Consider the following 14718-nt stretch of genomic DNA (forward strand, 5'->3'; position numbering starts at 1 on the left):
GAAAACAGGACAGTCCCACTAACTTAGCAGAAAACTCAGAAGCTGAGGTCTTGAGCCTGGCTCACTTTGTCTGAATTACATGGAAGAAGCAGAAACCTTTCTGCTGAAATTCATTGATGGACTTAATTTTCCACATCCCTGCCATACAAATCTCTGAATTTAGGGCTTTTCTTGTTAACCTTGGTGTCAAATAAAAATTCTCTTCTGTGCAACAAGGCAACAAAATATAGGCACAATATGTAGGTATCTGCATTTTTTTTTTTAGGAAGAGATAAAACAGGTGTTACTGCAAAGCATTTAAATGTAGGAGCACATTAACAAAAATAAGTATGAAATACTCAAGTTACTCCACTTCAAAATGTTCCGAACATCCTTTCTTGTGGTTCTTGGTTCTTCTAGACAATCATTTTCAGTCCTGATTAACATGCACTTTGGAAATCAAATAGCTGATCATAAAGGAAGTGTACTTTCCCCCCCAGAATGAAATAGGTTTGCTTGGCTTTAGAACACACATTTCAGAAGTATTTGAAAAATTATTATTAACTTTTTGATTAGCATGTCTCAAAAATGATAAATTGCTCATTCTAAATCCTCAAGATTTACTTCAATAAAATGGAGTATTATTTTGAAATTTTAGAATTGATTTTCAGCAGTGTTCAGCATGCAGAGTGCACCAAAGATGTTTAGCACTTTTGAAAAGCAAGCCTTTACAGACTTTTCCAGCTACTTCACAAACTGTGAAGGTAAATAGAGGACAGTTGCTTTATGAGCAGTTCCTCCTGGAATATTGAACTATGTACTTGAGTTGTGAACATAATGCTATAAACATTGAAAAAATATATTACCCCATTGAAACACTGAAAATAGTTTTGGATTTTTGGGGGAGGAGAAAGCAGAGGACCAATAAAAAATAAGGTGTAGCGCTGTAAAAAATCCAGCTGAGAAAAATCACTACATAACTCACAGTGTCACTCTGTCTGTGCTTTACCCCACTGAATTTTGAATTATGTTTAATTTTATTATTAATGAAAAAGCTTATTATTTATTTATGCTTAGCAAAAGCCAACGTGCCGTAACTACACTTTCTAGTGAGCAGTGATGACCCACATTACAAAACTGTAACTGCAACTGTCTATCATTCGAGGTCCCAAAGAATTAACTCGGATTAACTTTGTGACAGAAAGCGAACCAAGCCAAATGAAGAGTTTTGCATATAAGTTTTTCACTTTTGCAGTATGAGTTCATGTCAATAATGACAGAACATCTGGAATAGTTTGGACTGTTGTCTGGCATAGATTTTGATAAAAAAGGTTTGCCTCACTTTTAGCTCCCTGACAGGAGAGTTTCAACAGGCTGAACAATGTAAAAACACAGGGTAGATGATGTTTGTTATAAGTGAAAGGAAAAACTTTCACTTATAGTATCCTGAAACTACAAACATAATTTCCCTTGAAGAAATGAGATTTTGCTATTTTATCTGGGAAAGACTTCTGGACAGCTACACTTGTATAAATTCATTCCAAACATTGAAGTGTTATTATTACGGCAATACAAGAAAATCTAACATTAATCTATTAAGGTTCTCTGTCCACCTCCTTACCATCCTAAGCAATTCTGCAATTTTAAAATGAGTTTTAAATACATTTCAGGAATAAAATACAGGATTTGTTCTACAGTCTGCCCAAAGAAAACTTATTTCTTACAAATTTGAGCTCACTCCTCCTTTGTCCCCAACAATAATCCCAATTCTCCTTAATATACCCCGTGATCCTTTCCTGTAATCCCCTGCCCAAATGTCTAATCCCCTCCTCCTAACACACTCAAATCTCTACTGAATCCTCTAATTATCAAGAAGGCAAGAGATACGCTCACCTGACCCTTTCCTTCCTTCTTCCTACCAATGACCATATCATATGAACCCTTTCATAAAATTATATAACTTCATCTGAGAATGTGTTTGGATCTTTGTTACTCTTTTTAGAAGAGTTTCCTAGAGCTTTAACCACCTAAAAATTTGAAATGGCTTTTAATTTTCACATCATAATAATGTTCCTTTGTCTTGCATCCATTTTTTCATTTGCTAACAACATCTTTTTGCTTAAATTCTTCTACCTTTCTGGTATTCATCCCTTGATGTATTTATAGACACGAATCATATTGATATCAGCCTTCATTTGGTTAGGCTTTGTCTTCAGACAGCAAACCTATGATCCCACCAAGATTTTTACATAGAATTTCAGAACAGCTCATCTCATTGCCTCATTTTTCTCTTTTTCTGCTGTAAATATCTCCATGATACCTCCCGCTATCGCATTCACTGTTTTCAGAGTCTCATCAAATTTGTAATTTATTGCCATCATATGATTGACTAGAACACTGAACTCTTCTTCCTTTTACACCATTTTGGACTTTTCCTCCCATTGCAGGACTTCTGATACTAAGCTTTCACACATTTTTACTATCAACTTTCACTCTTATTCCAAAACCATTCAGTTCTTTGTTCAGATTTTGATATTCTACCACATTAATGATGCCTCACAATTGTTTGTTGCAAAACTTTCTACATAATCCTACTTCTGTCACCATTATTAACAAATGAAATAAGAATATTTCTTTCTTTGCCTTGAGAGGAAAACATACTTACTTTAGACCTAGACCACTAATTTACAGATGTCTAAAGTTAAGTGGGGTTAGCCTTACACCACTAAGTGAGAGTTGTAGATTCTTAGGAAAATATATAGAGCATGAATGGAGAGGATATTTTTGTTCAAATATAAGTAATGTAAGATGTAAACACAAATAACTAACAAAACTAAAACATGAAGCAGTAGTTTTTTTTAAACTATCCATGAATATAAAGGAAAACTGTGTTCTGCTTGATGAAACAGTCTTAGCTAAAGTGTTAAGCAAGAACTAATAGCTATGCTATCTTTGCCTTTTTTATGGACAAAACAAACCGCAATTTATATTCTTCTGTTGTCTTAAAAAGCTAACAAATAAAGTAAACCAACAATTTTATCATTCCACTTTCTCAGTAATTGACTAGGGCCATGGTTGATTTAACACCTTTGAAAAACAGGAATACAAGAACATGCATATTTAAAGAGCATCCGACACTGGCTCTCTATCGGCCAACATTACTTAACAGTTCTGTCAGGGTGTTAGTATATTATGTACTAATATAAAACTATTTTGTTAAAAGTTTGGTTTCAGGAAAATCCACTGCAAACTGGTCACTTGATTAATACTACCTCTGATGTAAACTGCAAACGAGTAAAGAATAAAGTTATCATGGATTCCCTCCATCCACAGAACCAGATATTAAGGGGTGAAGTAGCACATCATACACAATAATGCAGAAACAATGCTATCAAAATAGTTGCTACAACTGCGTATTTTAGAATCTTTAGCCACAATCTATTTTTCTTGTATGCTGCTGCTTGAAGTAACTTAATGAATAGAATAAGGTCATGGTGAAACACTAGAAAGATTTTCTGGTAATTACAGTCAGTTTATATAGTTAGGCAAAAATGTCATGTGCCTGAAAATGGACTATTTCTTTTAAAAAAGGTTTACAAAATACTACAACCGGAAGACTAGTAAGTAACAATGCATTAATCAAATACAATATTATATCATAGTAAAACAAGGTGCATATCTGAAGTATTTCTACAGAAGGAAAATTCAAACTAGAATAAAGACTCAAATATACCATATATTTTATTTATGAAGTCTGTAAATGTAAGGAAAGCCCTTTTAGTGCTGTTTAATGATGGAGTCCTGATGCCAAAAGATCTGCATACTACTTGCATCTCTTACGCTGAAGTTCTGTGTGACTATTCACACAAACCATTAGCACAAATCATTCAGCCTAATTTTTACTAAGTGCTCCATTTTAGGAGCACTTAGAAACCTAGGACTCCAAAAATTATTTAGATCATTTACTTACGAACAACGCCCAAAATGTTAAAATCAGTTGCCTAGAATCATTTGTTCCCAAGCACTCAAAAGCAATCCATGATACCACAGGCATATCACAATTATGTATCGTACTTTGGAAACAATTTCCCTCTAAGACTTGATCTGTTATGTGAAATCTGAGTTTGCCTACCTCGTTCAAACCACACTGAGTTCACAGAGAGCAACAGAGCACGTTCAAACTTTCCATCTTCCCCATAGCAGGACATGTAAGACCTGGGATTTATGCTCCTTCATACCAAAGACTGTTCAAATGTGATGAAGAGAATAGTCTGAGAGAGGTGACCTCTGTGGCAACTCCCATGGTGGCCCTTGTCTACCTTACAGACAGGCTGGATCCGGCCAGTCCTTACTAGCCTTGTCTGTGCCATACCTCTGCAAGGGTGCATGTTAGGAGAATATGCCTGCACCTGGCACACTCTGGAGGCAGCCCTAGGAAGCTGTTTCAAGTGCAACTCCTTCCACCTACACCCTGCTATTGGGGTACAACACAAATTGAACCTAGTAAATTTGCTCCAAATATGTAAATAAAAACAGCACACCTGGAAAGCAAGCATACTCCAAAATGGCTAAGAAGTCTACAAGGGTTCTGGACAACGTACATTAAAACAAAGCATTAAGGAAATCAGAGGTGATGAGAGTTCTTAGTTTTTTTCGTATATTTAATGGCAGAGAAAATTAAATGTCACCCGCATTGTTGCTGCCAAGATTACGGGAGCACAAGGCGCTAGTTAATAACTACTTCTCTTCTTTCCTCTCACTAAAATGTGTACAAGAATTTGAAGTTCAGAATTTAAAGTATCATGAACATCCAGCTTGGATATTTTTATCTTTTTTTAGTTGGATACAGAAGAATTTTCTGAACAGGTTGCTTCTTCCCTCCTAAGGATATGGAGACATATTCCAGATAGAGTATCCTATGGAATACCAAATTGTGTTGGTTGACTGTTCAGTTTTGCAGTATTTGGCTGGCCATTGAGTTTTATTTACTTAATTTATCAGCTCATAAGAAACAATGACAGAGAAAGCCACATTGGGAATTATCAAGCAAATAAAATTACACTTGAATTAACAAGCTGAAATTAGCTAAGTGATTTGCTGTACAGCTAATCATCCTTGATGAAATCAGCTTATACTCATTTCCCAGCCTCCAAACCATTAGCACCATTACATACTACATACTGGGAATTTGCTGGATCCTGTGCACCACCACAAATGCATCTGAGAGTCCCACTTTCACCGGGTGGTTGGTCGAACTTATCTGTGTCACAGAGACAGGAATCTGGAAGACAGAATAGAAAGATATGTGTGAAGTATTTAACTCAAAAAGTTCAGTCTGAAAACAACAGCCCCGTCAGAATAAGTATTTAGCCAGTGTAAATCAGAAGTCCTAAATAAATATATTATACAAAATGGCATAACATGACTAAGGATTTTTTGAAGACTGAATGATTAATTTTTATTTATACTAGTTTGCTTTGCATCTTATATAACAATATACACATCAACACTTAGAGGTGTAACAACCGCTAATAACGATGATGCAGAAAAGAGCAGGATTTTTCAGTAATTTATTTCCCCCAGTTGACAACAAAGTGGGATGAAGTGCTAGTATCAGGCAGAGAGGAGGAGGCAATACCTCTCATATACTAGTAAACACACAAATTGTGAAGCATATGGCTCAGATAACTTGCACTGAAAACTGAAGAGCTAGCTGAAGAGAGCCCATTGATATTCATGTTTGGTATGTCTTAGAGTAGCAGGGAAATCATCAGTGTTGTGGAAAAGCTGGAAAATGTCAGATGCTAGCTTGCCAATATYTACAGGAACAAAGAAAAAGACTTAAAAAGCTATAGACCAGTACAGTTTTACAGGACAGAATATTGATGCCAAGCAACATGGTTTTATGAAAATAGGTCTTGTCAACTTTGATTTCATTCTTTGAGGAGATTTCAAGTTTAGCTGATCTTTGTATAGATGTAAAAGCTTTAGAAGTCTGTAAGATGTTTGACTTAGTGACATACAAGTTATATGTAGCATTTATACATGACGCTTATATAATATCGATATAGTTAAGTAGACTGATCACAAATAGCAGCCATCACTGAGGAATCAGGTCAGACTGTCAGTGTATCTTTACAGTATATCCTGATTTTCCAGACATCAGAACTAGTATTCAACATTTTTATTAGAGATTGGGAAGGAAACCTAAATTTACTGCTGAACAGCTCTGTACATGACACAGGCTGGCAGAGTGATAGATAATGAAATACTGCCAATCAATTAGTAAGATTAGCCTTTGCAAAAATTGCAAAGTTATAACCCAGGGAACAAAGAATGCAAAGTAGAGGTTTGGGGACTATGTCTGGAAGCAGCAGCTCTGAAAGGGACTTGTGGGGTCTTAATGGATGATCTGTTCAAGCTTTCAGAGCACTTTACATCGCAGCAAAAACCTAACTGATGTGGCCTTTGGCTACACAAAGAGTAATGTAAGAATGGGGTAGCCATTTTACTTATACCAACACAATAGATCGTTACTGAAATGTTACACAGACTTTCAGAGGGTCTATTTCTTAAAAAGATGCTGAAAACTTAAGTTGAAGAAGATAAAAGAGTCATGAAAATAATGCCCAAACTTCTTCAGTTCTCAAATGTCATTAAGTAAAAGAGTTAAAGAGCTCTATCTGTTTGGCTTCTTGAAAGGAAATGGAGAGGTGACTTGATGACCATAAACAAGTACTGCCAAAGGAAAAAAATAACTCAGGAGCTAAAAAGTCCCATCATCCAGCACTGAAAGATATAACCAGAAGCAATGACTGGGAGCTGCAGATAGATGCATTCAGAATAGAGTAAGGCAAATGTTTTTATGATCGAATGTTAACCACTGGGATAAGCTACCAAGGGAAATTGTGATTGTCTATCCCTTGCTCCTTTCAAATCACAGTTGAACACCTTAGTGAAAGCTGGCATCCAGTTAACTAGAAATTCCTAGGCTAAAGACAGACAAAACTGGATCAAGTGTAAGAAAGTAAGACACAAGGTGCTACCTGAGCTGATCTAATAGCCTACTCTGGCTTTACCTATGCAAAGCTATAAAAATTATATCATTGGCCATTACTTCTCATTTAGCAGAAAAATTCCAAAGTAAAAAGCTGGTTACATATCCAGTAAATGATGATTCAGTTTTGTCTACATATCAATTAACAGCATGACTTCTGGCATTTGAGTTGAGCATCAGTAGTTCTGCTTTTCCTTGTTCCCAAAATATTATGTAGTTGTGCTTTCTACTGATTACATTTAAATTCAAGAATCTGAACAGAAAAAGTGAGTTCTGATGAATTAAATACTGTCGTAAATTTCCAGTTCTTTCCCTTTCTCCATAATCTGGAGAATTTGTACTGGTTTGGCTGCGTTTATTTATGGTTTCTTGCATATAGGACGTGCTCTGGTATGACAAAAGGCATGATACTAAACCAATGTGAAAAACAGAAGCAGCTTTTTAATACTGCTATTCCTACCTCAGTTGGCTTATATCAGCTTAGTTTTGATGCAGTTATTGGAGAACATGACATAAGAAGAAGCTGAAAGAACCATGTTTTCAAAATTTTCAAAATAAAACACTCAAGGAGGTCAGAAACAGTTTATAAACTTTCTCCAGCATGGAAGTATAAACAGAAGAAGGGAATTATTCATGACATCAGAATACTGTAGAGGAAAGTTTATATTAAATATGAAAGAAAGACTTTAAAGAGAGAAGGGAGAGACTCTAGAGAAGCTATTGAAAATCAAGGCAGAAAAAAGCACTGATGAGAAGGATGCAACTACTAATGTGAATGTGTGTAACATCCTAATTACAGAAGAACCATAACAGATGAAGAACAGAATCAGAGTTTTATGAACATAAAATCTAGATGGAATTGGTATTATGAGTAGGTGTGTGATCAACAGTGTGCTGACAAAATGGATTCAAGCATAAATTGTGTCTGATATACCAACATAATTATACGCATTTTTACATGTGAGTACAAACCAGGAGAAGCTGCATTCAGGCCTCCTTCAGAATAAGCCTCCTTAATTTTAAGTGTAGTTCCTTATCACAGATTTTTCTGAATTCATGAATACTTAAATAATTTGCATCTTTCCTCAACAATTATAACAGCAAATTAAAATTGTTTTAGCAGGAAAGAGTGATGAGTATTTGCAGTACAAATGCCCCAAATGTTTTCATTTTATTTTCAATAAAACTTGGTTCAGAGCTTGAAAGTCACTTTCAGTTTCATTATATATCAAAAATTATGAATGACTCAGTGATATCTCGTACTAAAACAGGAGGCTGAAGCCAAATAGAACAGAAAATACAAATAAAAACTTCCGCGGAAATTACAAAATTCTGGAGCAGAAATATCTCAGTAGATTTTGTCAAAGTCCCTGCAGATGTCTGTGCTCTTGTGCTCGGCTTTCTAAGGAGAGTGAAAAACTTACAGAATCATTCTCTAAAAATAATATGGGCAAGCAAGCCAAGCTCCTCAACTGCAGAAAGTTGTAGTAGGGTCCAGGCTAACAGATTAGCAGCTTCAAAAAAGGCAAAAATTTCTGTATATGCTTTAGAAGCAGAGAGGTGTTTGTGAAAGGTAAAGAAGTCTCATAAATTAAGTAAATATAGCCAGCTCTTCAAACTGAGATATAGCCTGCATCTAACAATTAGTCATACAGAATGTGAATGCTGTCAGTGTAGAATTGTAATCCATGACTCAAGAAAAACTCTTTTCTTCTCTTGAAAAACTGCAACATTATTAAATCTACGTTTACAAACACCTATATTTATTTTTTGCAGTGTTGGAAAATAAGACATTTTACAGAACTGAATACCTCAGTCTCTCTGTAATGAGTGTAGCAGTGGTATTTTATAGGTGAAATCCTTTGAATGAGATGTCAGGATAAAATGGGCTTTTATCATATGATGGCTTATGAGGAAATATGCCCCTTTGACAGAAGGCTTGTGATAAATGATAAAAGTATTTATTGAAAACTACAGCCATACATAGGCAGCAGGCAGATATCTAGTGTTCTGTCTTTCTCATCTGAATGACAAGATATATCATGACATGCTGAATAGTTAAACAGGCAGTGAGCTAGGAATGTGCAAGTATTCGGTAATGGGTGGCAGGAATTTTATGACATTACATTTGGAGAATGAATTTTAACTAAAATCATTCCAAAATGTACCTTAGTTCTACCACAGACAACATAAGCTCTTGTGTTCTACAGGTCATCAGTTTATGAATGAGTTTCCCAGAGGCCTATTATCCTGGGGCCATTGACATCTATGATTGCGATTGTGTATTTCAACAATAGAGGAGATATTTAGAATTCATGAAGAAACTGGGAACAGTAATCTAGACAGTAGAGTTCTCAGTTTTTATTTGCTTCAACTTTCTTTGAGGACAAGTTAGAATCCTGTCCTTTAGAATGGAATRAAATGATCGCCTTTGACCTTATCCTGAAGGAGGCGGTAAGCAGGGTGCAATTACTGCTCACTTCAAAACTGAGTCATAGATAAGATCCAGAGTATGCTGCAGAATAATAAGTAGGAATACAATATTATTTATATAGGGTATTTGTTGCCAGTTTCCTCAACAGTCATTAATTACCAAACTGCATGAAACTTAATCACTGAGGAGTGCACATTGTTTCAGTTGTGATACTGCTCCCAATAATTATTTCAATTGTCAGTAATTATACATTATCATGTTAGCATTTGACAAGTATATGCATATATGACCCACTTGATTAAATTGTTCTAAAAAGTTGAAACGTCACAGTAAAACTTTGGCAATTCATCTATAGCCCTATTTTCCCTATATCTCCTACACTAATGTGGCTTTCTTTTGTTTTGTATGACTAGAAATATCTCCACAGAAACCAAATTCCTCTCACGGGATTTTTTGTAAACCTTATTCATCTAAAATCACAATATATTTTTGGCATCTCACTCATTTTCTCATGAACCAGCTGGGAGGTCACTCATAAGCAAAGAGTTTTAAGTTGCATAAATTGATCACCTTATCAAAACAAATATCCTGTTTCCATGTTTTGAATCTTATTACTTAAAACAGAATATTTTCCATTACATACAGCAGAAACGTCAATTGTATCCAAATGCCAATACTTAGTCAGTTCCATTCACTTCAATATCCTTTCACGGTAGAAAGAAATTCTACTACAAGTTTCTTTTAGAATTATTTCTGACTTCAAATATTGGGCAATTTGACAAGCATTTCAACTTTTATAATGGTTTCTGGATGACTACATGAATAAAGAATCATTACTATTTAAATGAACAAAGAAAGCCTCAATTCAATGAAATTACGGAACATATCTTAAACCATTAATAAAGCCTTTGGCACCTTTGCCTAATTTGTCCTGTATTAATCACAGAAAGAAAAAGAAACCAAATATTACACTAAGGAACATTAGCTTTAAGCACTAATGGGAAAGGACTACACTGAACAGTGATTTTGTTTAAAAAAAAACAAAACAGAAAAGCTCTTGAGAATTGAACTTCTGTGAAATTCAGAACATAAGAAATGATCATTCATTACTAAAACCTACAAAAGTATACCTTTCCAGAAAATGTATTTGAATGTATTCAGAAAAAGCATTTGATACATAGAGGTGCACCAATAAAACAGCTGATCTATTTCCTGACATTTCCTGACATTTCCTTTCCACTTGCCAGAACACTAACGGTGTAAGCAAAGCAGTATTTAAAAAGGAAGTTGTGCGCATTGTAAACAAACTAAATTGATAAGGAATAAATATTTGGCATGCTTTAGAACCTTGCTAGTTTTTTTCTACCAAGGAATACACAGAAAACTGTACTTGGCATACAGAAAAGGCTGAGTATAGAAACTTGATATTCTCACTTTAATGTAGTGTTGATATTAATTCTGATTTTACTCTGATATTATTTGATATTCTGATGTTAATCCTGAATTAAATCTGATATTATAGTACAAGAAGAATATCAGAGAAACAGATTAGCAAACATAATAGCTAAGGTTTTTGCTAGTGTTAGATTAGCCTATTCAGAGCAAATAATAACTAGACAAAGCACCAAACTAAACCTCATTGTGCATTTCAAATAGTTTTTACATTTCAAAAAATGGTTGCATGGCTCCTTTTCCTACCAGTTGACTTTTCTGAAAAATATTCTGATGTCTCTACAGATTTCAATATTGCTGGTGGTTCAGCTTCTTTTCTAAATTTTCACTTTTTCAGAATTGACTCTGGATTTTGGATAACACTGGTGTGTTCTATACTGCTTCGTATCAGGCGAAGCGCAGAATGCAGAAGGTTGGGCAGAAGGTTGGGCAGTACTCAGCAATCCCCGGGCAAAGTCCTGCCTCTGTACTCAGCACCATGTTTATGTGGTCAGCAAACCTGATGTGGGTTAATCTCTCCCTGAAAAAGGGAATCTCAAATGGTTTGAATAAATAGGAAATAAGAAGTAAAATTTACCTGAAGTGCTCTCGACATAGAAGTCCCTATTCCTATCTCCTTTAAATATAGAATCAAAGTTATTTTAGAAGTGGATTCTTCAAGATAAACTCCTCGTCTCAGTAATACCAGGCCACTGCAGGATGCTTTATAATGCAACTGGCAACCTTTTTGCTTCATGTCTTACATTTGTGCTTCAGTTTGGAAACTTCCAACGACAATGCAATGAAGATTTTGCGGATTTGCCATACACTACTGTAATTTCTGATGAACTGTGATGCTAATATGAAATGGCACCAAAAACATGATAGAAATATGCTTGTGCAACTCTTATTCATGCTAGTGAGCAGTCACACAAGTAGTCTTACTGGAGCTAACGGGACTCCTGACAACGTGACTCACCAGCAAGAGAAATGGTTCCAGAAGAACTTCCTCAGAAAGCAATGAAGTCAATGCAGCACTGAAAAATAAATCAATTCCTAGCCAGCCTTATAAACACCAGAGTCAAGTTTTAATTTACAAGTGTTTCACTTTTTCTCTCCAGACAGCTTCTGTCTGGTCAGTGATCAGAAATTTTATTCAATTTTCCTCACTTAGGAGAACAGCTGAGGTATTTTTAATGAAGTAAGACAGGCTGCAAATACAGATTGTGGTGTACTAGAAATCTCAGCCTCCAAATCCCTCTCTCAGACAATTTCAAATGGAATACACTAGTTGGGATGTTCAGAGATTTCACAAAACCTTTCTGGTTAAAAGATTTACAGATCACAAGTATGTAAGTATTAACACTTTAAAAAAATCTCTTTTCTTAACTATGTACAAGAGTTCTAAAGTGGCATTTGATAACGGCATTTGAGACAAAAGCAACTTGTGAAAGGCTGTACTATGCAATGGGATTTTAAATATTCAGCAGTGGAAAAAACACAAATTATCAGATTTGTAGATTCCAGTTCTTTCTGTCTCAGGATTAATGAAAAGAACATTAATAATATTCCTCCTGGTGAAAACAGCTTGGTTCTGCAAGAGGTTCCCAATACAAACAGTGAGAGCAAACAGCCTGACTAGCTGTAGAATTGGACTTGCTGAGTTTATGAATAGATTACATGATATAGTTACATGCAGTTCCAGGGAACCACATGGGATTAACTAGGTGGTCCTTTTCCTCCTGTCTCCCTAACTGAAGGAAAGTTTCCATTGCCTGGCATTCTGCATCATCATTTACATTTGTGCAAAATGAATTTAGAGCAATAGCTTCTATCATTCATATAACATCCATTTTGTGCAGGGCAGGAAGGTGACAGAAAGGCCAAAGCATTTGATAACCAAGAATAGTGGTTTCCTGAAAATGTCACCATTTTAATGCTAGATTTCATATGCAATTCCTGTCAGATGTATCTTAAAGTTACAAACTGAAGTAGTGTCCCTTCCCACTTCTCTGGGCCTGGAAGGCAGGAACATTTCTGCAGTCTTTAAAAGATTATCATTTTCAACAACTGGAGAAAAGCAAAGCTTTGGTGCACACCCCTGTGGTCAAGCACAAGCTCCACAGTGCTAACAAGCTCAAAGCTTTCCTGAAGCTGAAGTCAACACTGAAATAAGTTGCATTTTCATAGATTAAAACTACCAGCCTCTATAACATTCAGAAACAAACTGAGAACCAGAGCAGATCTTGTGCATGTCTTTTAGGATAAAGAAAGTCAGGTATGTATGCGTACCAGAAGTTTCTAGTGGTCTGCAGAAATTATCCAGCAAGAATATTGTGCAGCAATCCTGTTTGCAAGGTACAAAGACATGTTTCTCAAGTGAATATATTACTACCACTAGTAGAATAACCCAGATCATCACTAGCATTTTAATGAAGGAAGGAGGAATACTATTATTTCTGCTTCATTTAGGTGCATGGCTAAGACAGCGGCATGAAAAACAAGGTTGAAGGCACACAACTAGCCTGTAGCAGAGCAAGAATAGAACCCAGATTTCCCCAAGTCTGGATGATCACTTAAATCACTGATTACCTTTTTATATAAGGAGGATAACCAAGACATATATATGTTCAAGAAAAAATTGAACCCTCCATGTCAAACAGATTAAAACAACCAAAAATTAAAGAAAGCATTCTTTGCCCCTACAGACATGAGCTTATCTACCTTTTGACACTCATTTGCGTGAAATTCACCTGGAAGTATATACTCAACATGACTCTAGCAATGAGAAAAAAATTCATTCAAAGTAGCAACGACTGAAATTCTGAAACACTTGGAGAATGCAGAGTGAAAGCTGAGAAACCAAAGTTTGGTCTACTTCTTCTTCTATCCCAATAGAGACAAAAACATATTGGTGCTATGAAGCAAGTGGCTTTCAAGTCCATCACATGAACATCACCTTTAGAGTAAAATTTCATTTTCTGCAAAACAGGGATCTTACAAGCAAAATATGAAAGTGATCTAGTACAGCTGAACTTTCAAATATCCACCAAAAAAAAAAAAAAAAAAAGTAGGGAAATTCCTGACAGGTATAAAGTGATTTGTCTATTTAAAAGACAATTTTCAGACCCAACTTACTTCTTTGTAGCCGAAAATGATACGCCCATCATTGAGTAGGGTGGCCTGAAAAGTGAAACTGCCCAGGTTGTAATTATCCTGCAGATGTACATGATCCCACTGGACAACTAGTGCTGTGCCTGTGAACCCCAGAGTGGGGGTAGAGAGGCAAAGGGAAGAAAAAATGTGAGAAAAATATTAACTGACTGTAGGAAAAGTACTTAACTTCAGTTACTCGAAACAACAGTGATTTGTCTCTGTTTAGCAACTTTCAGCCCAGCATCTTGAAGTGCCAAAGATATTACAAACACAAGTTGCATTCCAAATCCTCTTAAAGGTGGACACTGCGGTGCGATGGTTAACTACCTCAACTAGTCACACATAAGTCTCCTAAAGCAAGAGTGGTCCAGTGACTTGTTCAAAGTCGCACAAGGAGTCAACAGCCACTGAGGGCAGGACCCAGCATTCATGGTTCAGGTGTGCTGCTGCTGCCACTGCTCTGCAGTGCCTTTCCTCACACTGCATAGAGCCAGATGGCTTTGAAAGGTGAAGTGCTAATAGCATTGCTAGTTTCGTGAAAGTTATTATTTGAGGAATTCAGATTCTTCCATTAACTATGCATTAATATAAACAGCATTAATTTTTCTGCATAGTATAAGCACTCACTGAGGTTCTGCAAGTTGAAGAATATTAGGTGCTG

At 35.8% G+C, this 14718-nt stretch overlaps 1 protein-coding gene across 1 annotated transcript in view; it reads right to left on the bottom strand.

The window, feature by feature from the left end:
- PLXDC2 (plexin domain containing 2) overlaps positions 1 to 14718 on the bottom strand; it is a 276972-nt gene that overhangs the window by 58277 nt on the left and 203977 nt on the right. The window contains exons 6-7 of the mRNA XM_026084514.1: positions 14040 to 14158; positions 5161 to 5260 (exon numbers count right to left, since the gene is read on the bottom strand). Of these exons, the coding sequence (XP_025940299.1) occupies positions 5161 to 5260; positions 14040 to 14158 (219 nt within the window). The remainder of the gene's footprint in view (positions 1 to 5160; positions 5261 to 14039; positions 14159 to 14718) is intronic.

This window comes from Apteryx rowi, unplaced genomic scaffold (genome assembly GCF_003343035.1).
Source record: "Apteryx rowi isolate R43461 unplaced genomic scaffold, aptRow1 scaffold_644, whole genome shotgun sequence".
In the NCBI taxonomy this organism is placed as follows: Eukaryota; Metazoa; Chordata; class Aves; order Apterygiformes; family Apterygidae; genus Apteryx; species Apteryx rowi.